The sequence below is a fragment of the Bactrocera oleae genome, chromosome 4, assembly GCF_042242935.1.
Source record: "Bactrocera oleae isolate idBacOlea1 chromosome 4, idBacOlea1, whole genome shotgun sequence".
Classification (NCBI taxonomy): domain Eukaryota; kingdom Metazoa; phylum Arthropoda; class Insecta; order Diptera; family Tephritidae; genus Bactrocera; species Bactrocera oleae.
The window spans coordinates 62,604,828-62,619,832 of record NC_091538.1 but is presented as its reverse complement, the minus strand read 5'-3'; the positions used below and the strand labels follow the sequence as shown (position 1 = coordinate 62,619,832).

Sequence of the window (15,005 nt, the reverse complement as noted above, 5' to 3'; positions counted from 1 at the left end):
GTTGTTGTGTGTTCCACATTTTTTTAAAAATATTTTTTAATTTGAATTTTTTGTTCGCTTTCTCTCATTTGCAGCATCATGGTGTCACGCCGCAAGATTCTTTCACGTTCTAGAGATGATCTGAATTTGGATCAGACTTTTAGTCCACAGGAAGAGGAGGAGGATGTGTGGTATCAAAAAGAGAAACTATATAAGGTAAGTGAACGCTTAAATATATTTATAGTTTTCTAATTTTTTGAATTGAAAAAGTTTTTTAACTTCTAAAAACTATCTTTATTAACTAAAGTGATTTTTTTGTCAAAATAGAGACAGTTAGAAATTTACTTTTTAAATAGCGAAATAATACATAGTGCAAGTAATCAAGAACATTGAAGAAATTCCTTCGCTGTGATACTATAACATATTGTATCAGATAACAGCTTCTATAGGAAACGTTTTGTGTAAAATCTGTATAATTTATATAATTAAATTAAACATAATTAAATTTGAAAATTTTTTTCTAATATCATATTTCTTGTAATTTCGGAGTAGAGATTATGTACACTTCAATTGCTCATACGCCATGTGTGCCTATAAGAATATTCAAGGACTACATATATGATTAGTTTTTATATATATCAAATACATACTAATGTATTAGTAAAGGCAGAAATGCTTAAGTTAAATAAGAAGCAGCGAAGTTTCATTTTTAGTTTTTGGCTCATGTAGATTTGCCTATATACCGCATTAAAATATGTGTGGTTGTTAGCACGTTGGCAAACATACGCAATATTTCGGTGCCTGTTTACCAATTACTGTGGCCCTATTGACGCGGGCGTTCATAGTCTTGACCCCATTAACAAAACGTCACGTTCCATCCAAAAATAATGTGCACAAAATATACAAAAACAAGAAATGTTTCAGAAGTATTGACAAATGCCTATTTATATGCACAGATATATACATATACCATTTATGTTGCAATAATATTTTTCCAACTTGATTTTATAATATTTTGGATTTTATCTACTTATTCTTTTACTCACCCATTCTTCATGTAGTAGTAGTTAAAACAAAAATACACCTGTTTGTACTCGTACGAGCATTCTTTTGTCCGTACTCATATTTATTTACTTCTTCTTGTTCCTTTCTCAATTTGTTTGGCGGAAAGTAAGTTTATGTTGTCATATTGTATTTAACGTGTGTCATAAATATTTTAATTTAACAATTTGGGTTAACTATGCATATCAAATTTAATAGGGGATATAATCAAAAAATACTTACAACGATTAGCTTATGCTAAAATTATACAGTTGAAGCGATATCGGGTAAGTTTAAGTGTGGAAAATATGTGTATGCGTGGCGAATTAGGTTGCGAGCATATGTGAGGAGAAGTATTGTTTGAAGCTTGCTTAAGCTCAAAGCTAATAAATAGGGCACCCAAAGTGTATCGCATATAATGATTAGTAACAGCACTTAGTCTCAAGACTAACACAAAATAGTTATTTATAAAACAGATAATATGAACGTGAAAGCACAACGAATTGTGTTATTTATAATTTTTATTCAAAGAACATATTTGTTGATCTAAAAGCGTTGAAATTTTTTAAAAATATTTTAAACAGTTTTATTTTAAAGTATAAGTAAACATGTAAATGGCCAGCAAAGGCAATCAGATGAATTTGGTAGTTGAAATTAGATCATACTTGATCAACTAGCGATTGTAAAATATATTATTTATAGACTCACAACTATATTTACGAGATACTGACCATTCGGAGAGTATGTTGATCTACAAAAAAAAAAAAAAAAATCATTTCCGTTTATTTGTCGTAACGAAAAAAAGCCAATGAATACTTTTCATTGACGTTCTTTAGCTTCTACTATACCAAATGCGCAAGACATGGTAATAAAATAAATATTAGTGAAATAAATTAGTAGTACGATTACTGGAGAGTGAAAGAAAATCGCAGTTTTCTCTCTAGTAGAGTTGCTAAAGCTAGGTGATCACTCAATTTAAGCAACAATATAAAATTTTATTGAACAGCTTGTTTGAAAGAAGATTACTCTGTACCAACTTCGATCAGAGTATAACAATATTTTAAATTTTTTTTCATTAAGGAAACTCATAACAATACATTTATTTTTTTAGATGTATAATTTTTAACTAATTTTAAAATATCTAAAAATAAGCATTTGCAATTAAAAGTATTTCATTTTTTAAATTTCTAAAAATCATCAACTTCATTTTAACAACAATAAAAATTTCAGAGCCTATTAAGAGCTGAACAAAACTTCACTTCCGCAACAAATAAAATGTGATGCGCATAAATTTTTAAACAATCGCTTAAAAAATGCAATTTATTTGTTTATAGTATATTTAAAAGGTATTTGCAAACTATTTTCAACAGCTTCAAGTATTTCAATCGAAAATTTGCGCGTTTGTGTATGTGTATGCGCTTATTTTTATCGTTATGACTATTTCGTGTGCATTTCGCGTTGTCAAACCAACATAATCACGCTTTAATTTGGCGTTTATTAGCGTACGAGCCAGCGAGCAAGCAAGCCAACTGGCTGGCGAAGATTTTACACACGCGCAGGTAAGGCGGAAAACGCACAAAGAAATAGCGATAGAAAAAATGGGCAAAAGTAAAAAAAAACAGTGAAGCATTGGCATCTTGAAAAGCGCAGAGTTGGTATGACTGGCGTATAAGTGCTCGCTAAGAGCATATTATGTGTGTGTCAATATATATATGTAAGCGTGTGTGTCTCTTTGTGTGCGAATTTATGTACACAACGCATGTCGTCATTTCACCTGCCAATAAATATTGTCTTAAATATATATTATCACCATAATCATCATCAACCATCATCATAGTCGAAAGCTTGTTGTTGCTGCTGCTGCTCTTGTGCAAGCACACACACATACATATTATTATGTTTACTGTAGTGGTATGCAAGTATTTCATTAGCGTACGTGCCTTGCCTCGAGCGAAATGCTAAATTACTGCTGTGGAAGTTAATCGTCTGTATATTTATCGTGTGACTCTTTACGCGTCGTGTGACGCTGCTGAAAGACGGTGAACGCAATGCGCCGCGCTAACAAGCATTTCTTACGTAATTTCACTTTGGTCATCAAACGTTGCCGGCGCTTTGGGTGGACATTCACTCATTTCGCCGATTTACGTGTTATTTTCTCCGGCTGTCCAAAGTGCTCAGTCACTCAATTAGAAACTCTTCACTCAGCTTTTACTCAACCACTTACTCAATAGCTAATCATGCATTCACTGCACTCATTTCAGTCATTCTGCGTCCTCTCAATTATAGATTTGCCACAAAGGCTGCAGCTACTATGCGGAGTTACTGACGTTTGGCTAGTTTCTTAGCGTCACCGCCTAACTAGCTATTAGTTTAAATTGTTTCTTTCTCTTTTTATTACTTTTTTTCAATAAAATTTATATCACAAAAAATCAAGTTTACTATAGTTGTTGTTGTAGCATTGTATTTATGGCTTTTGTGACAACTTTCTTTTTGCGATTCACGCTTTATGCCAACTGTGGCTACAATTGCTAACCAGCCAATGCGATATGATGATGACTTTTAATGTTTTCCATTGTTTTGTGATTATTTTTAGTTTTTAAGTTTTATTTTGTTTGTTTAATTTTTTTTTTTTGATTTTTTTATTTTTTTTTTCTATTTTTTTTTTACTTTTCACAACTTTGCTTTCTTATTATTTTCTGCTGCCAACTTTATTCTCTGTTCATTGCTATTCTCTTTAATTGCGTGTAGTAAAACGTTAAGCCGATACAATTAATCTCACTTAAATGGTTTGGATCAGCGATGCGAAGCGCAGATTTAATAACATAGAAACAAAATAAATATATATTCGCATAAAAATAAAAATGCGCACCGCTTACTAATCAGCGGAGTGAAATTTCATTTGGGTTGGTTAGTAATTTTTAACCAACGTATGACTCAGCGGTTTGGTGAGAGTGAAGTTAACTCATCTTTTGGTAGCTTAGTGTATTGTATTTAAAGATGATATTATAGTTTAATCTGCAAGCCTTGCCGAAATTGGAAATATAGGTTTGTAGTTTTGCGTGATTATGAAGAGATCGTTAGAGGAGCTATGGTGGAGAATACTTCCGACTGCTTTTACAAGGTTCCTATTCTGATAAATTTCACGTTTTTAATATCACATAAGTCCATTTTGGTATACTCGTGTTCTCAATTTAAAACTGGTTCTCAAAGCAGCTTGCCAAAGTTGTTCTCCTGAAGTAAATTACATTTTTGCTTCAGTTTAATGCAAATCATAGAATTTTCAATTGTTATTATTTACTTTGAATATATATTAAATTCTCTGTGTATTGTTAAAACCAAAAAATATAGCTTTCGATATAAACAAAAAAATATAGGCATACAATTTGTTTAAATTTGACCCGGAGGAAAAAATGTATTCATGTATTTTAACACAAAGCTTTATTATTCCTTTCAAAATTGGCTCCTGAGCCAATACAAGCATGTCAAGGCTTAATTCGATTTTGCATGCACTTGTTATAAGCCTCGGTTACGATGGCCTTCAGTGCCCTCAGCGAATTTCTGTCTTTTGATCAATTCGATTTACGCGCACAGTTTTAATGGATATATATATATATATATGTATATTATATATATATAATTTTATCCATTGTCCTACATGCCCTTGGTTTCAACTCTGACAGATTATTCAACAGTAAAGAAGCCCGGAAAAGCTTATCTATTTTCATCAATATTCCTAGCAGTAAAGTTAGGATAAGAAGAGAAATCTAGAATAGCGATACTGGAAACTATTTTACAAATATTAATAAGCACAAAGTAAAACTTAGTAGGGCAACCACTGTTCGCTGCTTTTATTTAAGTTCAAATTTGCCTATCACCTCAACGCACTTGAAGCAGGTGATAATTCATCATTGTTGCTATGAACCGGCGAAAGCTCATTATAAATATATCTTGGCGATTTCAGTTAGCCTCAGTTAAGAGTTTGACAATTTCTTCTTCTTCTACATCACATATTTTTGCTATTAATTTTTTTAGAAGTAATTTTTTTTTAATTTGAAATCTCAACTAGTTCTTGAGTTACATCCTTCTGAATTGTAGCCGCTTAGTTCAAACAGTTTACCTCCAAACAAGTTTTTCTCGCAACCACATTTGTCAAATTTACGTGGGTGATTACTCGGAGACAAATGTTCCGGTCACTATCAAATTTTTTCAGCATGTTCTGTATCGAATTTTGGCAGCAGGGTAAATTTCAACTTTTTTTAAAAAATGCCGTCATTTTGTCAGTTTTTAGTTTTTTACGACCGTAGGTCATTGTACGGACAATATCTTCTAGAAAGAAGTTTTTAATAAGTTTCATTCGCGGAGATGGCCGGAATAATTGCAGCTGTGAAGGTATTTTTTTTGGCGTCACCGTACTTTGCGAATATATAATATTTTTTTTTCTCAAAATATAACGTTTAAAACAATTGTTGTAGATTGTTGCACCTAAGATGTGCTATTATTTTTCATTCAATCTCACACAATATATCATAATAATCGAATCCGCATTGTTGCTGTGCATTTATTTTCATAATTTAGCGAGTATATTTTTGTTACTAGCTTACAATCGATAGGACTTTTTAACGTTCGTAATTGGTAAAAATTACAATCAATACATAGTGCCTATTTTTCATCACTTATGTAAGCGTAAGTAATTTCGATGCAACGATGCTCTTCGTAAGCAAGAGATAAACTCAATAAAGCAAAAGACATATGCTAACAATGGAAATTATATACGTCCATTACAACATTTAAAGGCAGTTTTTATCTCGCCACCATATAAATAAACCGTTACTTGTTGATATTTTGACCCAACAACAACAACAAATGTTGTTATGCAATTTGAGGCGTCGATTTGGTGTCTTTGGACTCAAAGCAAATGATAGCGTTAAAAGTTCAAAATGTCAAACAAACACAGTCATATGGAAATACACACATACATACATACATACATATATGCAGGCATATATTATGCAAATTATTATTAACTGAACTTTGCCTCTTTCCACCCACACATACACACACACGCATACACACAAGTAAATCACAATTTTAGAGGCGCAACAACTGCAATTAATTGCCACTCAGCGCGCTGCAGCTTAAATAACGGCGCATCATCAAAGCAACTTTACAATTTTCATTATACACCGATTGTGTTGTTATTGTTGCATTTGTGGCATGTTGGCATGCTGGCGAAAAATGCTCATTTATTTATTATTAGAAAATGAAATGAAGGAAAATTAAAAACGCATATACTCACAAAAGCTGTGCGCTACAACGGCGATGACTGCAATTTTACATAAATCAAAATCAACGTGTCATACGGGGTGGCAAGAGCGGAAGTTAAAAGCTAGATTACCCACATTGCGCTGAGCAGGCGCTGCCGAAGCGCTTTTGAATCTGAATTCGATTTCAATTTGAGTGAATGAATGATTCGCCGATGATGAAATGCTCATGATGCTCCTAACGAAAATGCAAGTGATGAAGCTGCGTTGAAGTGGAAATAAAAAAATAAATGTTTGACATATGTATGTATGTGTGTGAACAGCTGCTGATTATATTAATTGTGTGAAAAGTGCTGATGCTATGCGGCTTTTGTTCGCATTTATGTTTGTTTATGTGTTTTATTTGTGTTTGCATGTGAGTGTGTATTTTTTATTGTTGTGTTGTGTGCATTGATTAGATTCACTTATATTTTCACTTTCATTCATTGATGAGAGGTAAACAAAAAAAGGTTGTAGAAAAACTTAATGAAGAGCACTTAAAAGTGAAAAAGCCAATAATAAGCACTAATAAATTGGGGGTCCATGTGATGTGATCACACATTTTTATATTTGGTTAATTACCGTAGTTTCGGTCACTATATTCACTGGTAAGTCAAAAAAACTGCATTTTTTGGAAATTTTGTTTTATGTATTTTATTTAATAAATAAAAAAAAAATGTGCATTTGTACAATTTCGTGTAGGTTAATAATTAACGATTCATTTTGTAAATAATTTTTATGCCCTTGATCGCGAAGCCGATCGCCAGAAGAACCTTCGAAAAAAGGTGTTTGGCGGTGAAGACGATTTTTTTATTTGAAATTTTCTCAAATACACAAAAAAAAATATTATTATTATAAATAGAGCACAGATTGAAGGACTAGTCAAAATTTTCATTTTCGACAAAATGGTAGCTGCCCAAAAAAAGTCGTTCTTGATGAAAAAATTTACTTAAGATATCGAAATTATTAATATAAAATCTTATTCCTTCGATTATTACCTGTAAAATAAATCTGTTAAGGTCCTGTGAAAATTTCAAGTTGATCGATTTAGTCGTTCGGAGAATTCTTTCTCCCCGACTATGGAAATAGACTTTCGAGGAAAACGCGTTTAAAGTTTTGAAAGCCGATTACGCTAAGTTAAAAAGTTCTTATAAATACACTCAAGTAAATACAATATATAAAACTATATGCCGGATCAAATTCTAATTTTCGTAAAATACAATATTATAAAATATATATACATTAGATATATATGCAAAAACAATCGATGTTTTTAAATTCAAAATTGGATATAACCGCTTTAAGCCGCTCTGACAAAAACAACAAAATGTTAATACAAATATAAAGGACAGTACATTACTGCAGGCAATTTTTGTAAACCTCTATTTTGAATCCCCACCATTATTTTTAACAGAATCAGTATCTTTTAAATAGTAAAAAATTCTCATAGAACAATTTGGTATAGAAATCCTATAGGCAGAAGTATGCGGAAAGATGATCAAATCTCAAACTCTCTAAGATAGCTTGGATGACAATCTCAAAATCCATATTTGAGAGAGAACTAAACAGAAAGAAATCAAACATCTTGACTATCTATTGCCTAAAAACTTTACGGCCCACTTTCTGGATGGCATAAATTCGATATTTTATGTTTGAAGGGACAGGAACCCGTGAGCCAATTTCTGTTGAGATTTCTGAGTAGTTCTGAAATATGGTATAAATATGCTCTGAGAGTGTGAGGGAAATTTGACTAAAAATAAAATGTGTTTTGACGACTACTTCTCTCTTAAGTGTACGTTTGGTTTTGCACTATTATCACAAGACATGCTGGTATTTAGTTAGTAGCTTAGTAGTCAGCCGCATTAAATTAATAAAATTCATCAATCTAAAAATTTCGTCTCTGTGCACATTGCGGATTTGTTATTTCCAATATAATTTATTTTCAAAATTTGACAGGCTGTCGCCAACTAATTAAACCTGTCAGTCATGTTTCATTTCTGAAAAAAGTGAATAAGTATCTGAGTTAATACTCTATTGAGGTTATTGGTTTAAGATATTATTTATATATAGATATGTGCAGTCAAGTCAATACAGTGGTGGCAAATAAAATTTCTGTCATTTGATTCGCCATCTCTTTGCTCACTGCTTTAATGCGAAAATAATAACAGAATTATCGAGTTCAATTACACAAGAGAGTATGCTGATACCTCATTTAAGTAGTATAACCGCTTTCTTTAATGCTATACAAAAAACTTTTCTTTACTGGTTTTGAAAAATGAAGAAATGAAATGAATTTTAAATATTATAGAAAACGTATGTCTCGAAAGTAAGGGGTTACTGAAAAGTATGTGGTCGTGAGAGGAAGAATTTCTCCACGAAAGAAGTTATAGAGTTTGAAAAATATTGGTAGTTGTTTACCAATATCAGTACCCAGGATTTTTTTATACAATTCTGAAATTTTATTGACTTAGATAAAACTCGTAGAGGTTAAGGGAATAGAGAGAGAAATTTCGATAGTTTATTATCGATATTTATCGATAACACAGTTTTGCATTGATATATCGATAATATCGATTCTTTCATATTTTTTGGTTAGATATATTTTTTAGTTTTTTTATTTCAAAAACATAGCTCACAGACAAAAAAAGTGGGAAAAATTGGAAGGGATTCATCTCGAAGCTAAATGAGTATTTAATAAATTAAATTGTATAATATTTTGATAAATTTTGGTTTAAACAAATAGGGATTTATTATACAGGAATTTAAGGCTGCAAAAATCGCCAAAAGGAAAAGAAGGCAAACTTTTTAGAGTTTCCGGCTCTCATAGAAAATAACACAAAAAATCATAGAAAATTTACTGAAATTAGCCACCACTGTTTCGTTGAAACCAATTGCAATATATAATCGCCAACAGTTCTGCTTTAAATTTGCTTCACTGCACTGACAAAAACAACTTTCATTTCGATGGCGATAGCAACAACAAACTATGAAATATTCAATCAACTTAATAGTTACAATACAGCAGCACATATCAGTGTAATAGTACAGCTGTGAGTAACAACGGTGGCGGCAGCGAGCGACAATTGTCTCATAAATTTGCAAAACTTTATGACATAAGTCATAAATTTTAAATGTTGCAGTGCAAGTGACATTTACAACAACAAAGCAAAGAATAAAAACATGCACGAATGGGAGCGAGAATGGCAAAAAAAAACAAAAAATTATGGGAAAAAGAAAAAAATAAGAAGACAAAAATTAAGAAAAACGAAAAATATGAAAAAAGTTTCGCGCTTAAGTCTTCTGTTGTTGAAGGTGTGAGCTTTGACTAGCGCAGAATTAGAGCGGGCAGCGTGTGCGCGCTTGCATATGGCAGCTATGCCGAAAATGGTAGCAGCGGGTGGGTGTGCGCTCATAAATATTAAACGCACACACACACATACTATCGTATGTTACATGAGCTTACGTATATACATACATATATGTATTTATAGTCCATATTACCTCAACTGTTCTTTCAACAGCTGTTGTTGTGCTTATTTTTATGTGAATGTTGCAATATGAGCTGTTAACCTAATTTCTAACGTTTGAGTTCATTCGCCTATATATATATGTGTGTGTGTTTGTGGCGTACGTTGCCATAAAAGCTTGATAAATTTATGTTTTCACACACAACTAATTCAAGATATTTTATACAAAACAAATTTTTCTAGTTTCTACGCTAACATAATACACCAAAAGTTTTAAAGAAATAATAGAAAACCAACAAAAAAAAAACATTTCGGTGATTTAAGTGGGAAAAAGTTTAGGAAAATACACAAAAGTGAAGCCTAAAAATCGCGACGGGAAAAATGAAACCGAAACCAATGCTTAGTGTTAGGAACAATAATGATAGAAAACAAGAGCAAAACAAAAGAAAAAAAATCAACAACAATAACAAATTGAAGCTTGAAAACAACGTCAACGGCCGAAGCACCGAGAAATTACTCAATCAACAGTCGCTCGGCTGACGCTAAATGGCAGCGCTTTCCATCAAACAGCGAGCATTAAACCAAACAACAACAAGAACAACAATAGAGGTATTTGTAAGTGAAATATTCGCGGCAGACAACAGCTGGAGGGCTGCAGATTTTCCAGACAAACTAAGGCACAGTTCTCAGGCGCAACAGTTTACGATGGGAACAAAAAGGGTTAGCAAAACAAAGGGAAAAGATAAAGTAACAACAACAAAATGAAAAAACAAAAGTAACTGAAACTATTGCAACGGCAAAAAGCGGATAAAAAACTAAGAAGACAGCTGGATAATATACACACACAGCCATATACTTGTATTTAAATAAAATACTAGAAATAACGGTTAAAAAAGCTTCAACTGTTGTATATAAATATAATATGTAGGTATATACTATATATGCAACATAAAGTTATACCTACATTTGGTGCCGCAATGGCTGTGGAAAATCGCGACAATAATAAAGGAATTCAACGAAGTCACCAACAAAGAAAGAAAGAAGCAGCAAAAATCAAACAAAGCCAGGCCGGTTTATAAACCTACGTCTGCATATACTCGTATGCACATACTGTGTCGGTGGGGCAGGACAGCGCTGAGAAAGAGTGGAAAATTTGTAAGCGAGACTACCACGAACACAATAGAAATGAAAATGATGGAAAAATAAAAGTGCTGGAGAAAAACAAATCGGGCGCTCGTGCTTGTGCTTCGTGTGTCACAAATGCAAATCGGGTGACATAATATCTTTGCAACGTTTAGTATATCAAATTAGAGCCGACGCGCTGAAAAGCGAATTGTTGATATGTGCTGATGGGAAGCTGAAGTTATAGGTGACTTCATGCAACTACAAATACATTTAGCACGTTTTGTGGATGTGATTTTATAAAGTAGTAGTAAGATTGGAGCTAATGGCATACGATTTGTTGATTTTATGGGAATAAATATAAATATTTTGGGTCACAGAAAATATATAGAACTAAAAACAAGTAGTTGTATAGTATTTCATAAATCTTGAAGTTCTGTATGTTGTACGTGGTTAGATTAGACCCAGTTGAAAGAAAGAACCATTGCTAGAAAAATTAATTTATATTTAATTAATATATTTTTTAGAAGAAATAAAATGCATATAATTTAATTTTATATCCAAGAATTTAGCTGTATTATATAGATAAGGATTTGCTATTATGTTTTAAAGATGACTTCGGGTATGGCTCTCGCTAATAAATTCTAGTTTAGAGGCCCAATTTTCGACCAGCTTTTGCAGCCGTATGTTAGCAATAGTTATAGATTTATACATTTCCCATTGGTTGTAACATTATGGCCGGCTTCATTTTTGAAGAAATATGGTCCAATGATTCCATCTGCTCATAGATCAAACCAAACCGTGACTTTTTGAACATGTAAAGGCGTCTCTACAATGACTTGTAGATTTTCATCACTCCAAATGCGGCAATTTTGTTTATTAACGTACTCATTTCACCAAAAGTGAGCTTAATCGCTAAATAAATTTTCTTGTGAAAATAGGAATCGGTAGATATTTCGTTTTGGACCTTAATGGTAGATAGTACATTTAAGTTTAACTCAAAATTATAAAATTTATTTGTCAAAAAAATTTGAAGAACATATTGGAAAATAACTTTAGCTTGATTTGATTATTTTTAAATTTCCTATTTTATTATTTTAAATAAAAAAATTCAAATATATAAAAAAGAATATAACAATATACAATAAAAACCTCTTAATTAAATATGGAAAATATTTAGGGTAAATATTGAAGATTTGTATATTTATTTTGCTATTACTGATTTTGTTAAGATTTATTGCAAAGATTTTATGGATTTATTTTTATCAAATAAATTTTTAAATTTACACTACAAATGTATGAGTTACAATTTTACGTTAATCGGCTAATTAAAATTATTTCCCGTTAATTTATCGATGTATAAAAATTTACAAAATGTACTAGTTACGATTTATTTCTTAGCTTAAAATGTATATACATATTCCATAGTGGAATATAAAATTTCAAAATTAAAATTTAATAAGAAATATATTTTTAAAGATAATTTGTTTTAGTAATATATATATATAATATATAATATATTTTATTTTTCTGAAACATGGTTTGTTCATAAGTTTTTAAATTTTTTTTCGCAATTTTTTATAATTTACTTATGATTTTATATATTTTATTAATAAAATTTAATAAATGCAACATTTTATCAATTGCAATAAAATTTATATACGATGTAATGGTTAATATTTTATTATTTTAGAAAACACAAAAAAAAAAAAATCTTAAAATAAAGTTTAGTAAAATAAATAAAATTTATCAAATAATTGCTTAAAACGAATATATTTATACAAATTTTTGCAATAAAACTAAAATAATTACTGATAAGAAAATAATTAGTACTAGTATCTGCTTTTTGCAAAAAAAAGAAGTTTTGGTTTTCAATCATTATTTAAATAAGCACAAAAAAATTATTTTCATTGGTTTTGAGGCTTGTTAACTCTAAATATTTATTAAATAATATATATAAAAAAACTAGCTGACAATAATATTTTAAAGCTTATTATATTAACACAAAAACAAATTTCTTTAAAAAAAAATTAGGTTCTTCATTATTGGAACCAGTTAAAGATAAAATTGCTGAGCAAAATTAAAATTGTCAGTAATTCAGAAACAACTTATTAAACCAAGATACGATTGTGTGTACTTTGGGTTTATATGTATAAATGTATTTATGTAATTCTACATCAACCATTCAGCGTGCTGTTTGACAAGATTAAATGCAATTTGCTACACTGTCTGCAAGCCACTTAGATATAGAAACGCAAACGCTATGAAAAACACGGAAGCCGCAAGACTAACAACAACTGCAACAGCAGCAATAGCGGCAGCGTTGAAAAACGATGAAAAACAAGTGGACGCGTAGTTTAGTGACGGCAGCAGCTGATTTAGCGTGTGGAATTAGAAACTAATGTGGCGTAAATGGTTTTAATAGTTACAGCTGTTGTTGTTGTTAATGCTATTTTCCGATTTGTAGCCGTCAAACTAAAAGCTCCTGCAGTCAGTCATTCACACATACACACACGGCAATAACTGCCGCTGTTGTGAGAGCAAAAGTGTTGCAAGCACCAGTCAGCGAAAGTTGCAACACTTGCCACAACAGATTGTATATATATATTTTATATATAAATAATATACTAGTGTGTAACATAATTGCCGTTATGCCGCTAATTGCCATATTAGTTGTGGTTTTGTGCAAACGTGCGAGTAAGCGATTCTGAAAACAAATGAAAACGCGTTGCTGGCACCACAAGATTGTTAAAAATATAGGAAATCGTGTTAGGAAAAGTACAAAAAAAAAACCAAAAAAAAAAAATCTAAACATAAAACTACGGAAAGTTTATTTTCGGTTTGCGATTCCTTTACTATAAGCTAATAGATTTCAACTGCAGTTAATTTTGTATTCAACAAGACCGTCTTTATTTGACTCTTACTGCATTTTCGTACAAAAACAAAAATTAAAACAACAAATATATAAACTGAAAATGTGCTACATGCGACTTCTTTGTGCTAACGCCACTCCCTTAAAATCGCAGAAAATGTCAAATCATTTGCCATAATCAAAAAGTACCGATTTCTGTGGCACGAAAGTCGAAATTTGAAAATCCGAAAAAATTCGTGGCAGCACCAATGCGTGCCTAGCACATCTGGCAATTTTTTTTGTTCCCTTTTGCGCTAATTTCGTATAACACCGTTACTTTACCGTGTTACTTTAACCAAGTTATTACTTAGAAGGAAAGGCAGGATTACATAGCAAATTCATCACGTAAATTCGTGACCACAAAAAAATATAATTAAAAAAATAATAATAATGATATTAAAAATAGTACGAATAATAATATTAAACTATATGTAATGGAGGTCATAGTACATGAATGAAAGCCAACTTAGAAACACTTATCATAAATTTAGCATTGCTCTTTGGCACTAAACCTAACAATTTTATTTCGTCAATTAGAAAAATTACTCAAGTTTTTATTTTTCTCTTCATATTTCTTCCATCACAATCTCCTTTAGAAAATTTTCACTACTATGTCACACGAACTCAAGCAGTTTAAAATTTAAGAAATTAAAATTTTTATTTTCAAAAAGCTCTATTAGGGGATTGTCAACCTTCGCGCTATTTTTGACACGAAAAAAACTACAGATGATATTTGTACAACATTTTTTTCTATCAGAAAATATCTCTAAAATTTACGTATAGAAAAAATAGCAATACTTTTTTTCAAAGCTCTGCTCTGATTTCCGCTTAAGAACCTTGAAACGAAAAAAAACTTCTTAATGTATATAAAATGACATTGATTTAGTAAAAGTGCAGCTGTAATAATCGAATAAAAAATCCAAAAATTCTGGATTCTTTTGGGAAAACGCATCCTAAATATTTAGCATGACCGGATTCTTGTAAACCAGCATTCTTTTCGATCAAATACTTTTATCCATGTTTTTAGTTATACCTCAAAAACAAAAGCGATTTTTTTAAACCACGTCGGTAAGCGGCCTTTTAAGTGCGTTGAACTTTATCGATCTCAATCTACTTATATATCGGACACTTTCTCACACTTTCTTTCTCCCCCCTATCTAACTCTCTTTATCTATCTACCGTTTT

The 15,005-nt window shown here is 31.2% G+C and overlaps 1 protein-coding gene across 7 annotated transcripts in view; it reads left to right on the top strand.

The window, feature by feature from the left end:
- Nucleotides 1-15,005, top strand: part of exp (expansion) — a 119,806-nt gene that overhangs the window by 47,776 nt on the left and 57,025 nt on the right. For all 7 annotated transcript variants that reach the window (XM_070108002.1, XM_070107996.1, XM_070108001.1 and 4 more), the window contains one exon: nucleotides 75-195. In XM_070108002.1, coding sequence (XP_069964103.1) covers nucleotides 79-195 — 117 coding nt within the window. In that variant the 5' untranslated portion in view covers nucleotides 75-78. The remainder of the gene's footprint in view (nucleotides 1-74; nucleotides 196-15,005) is intronic.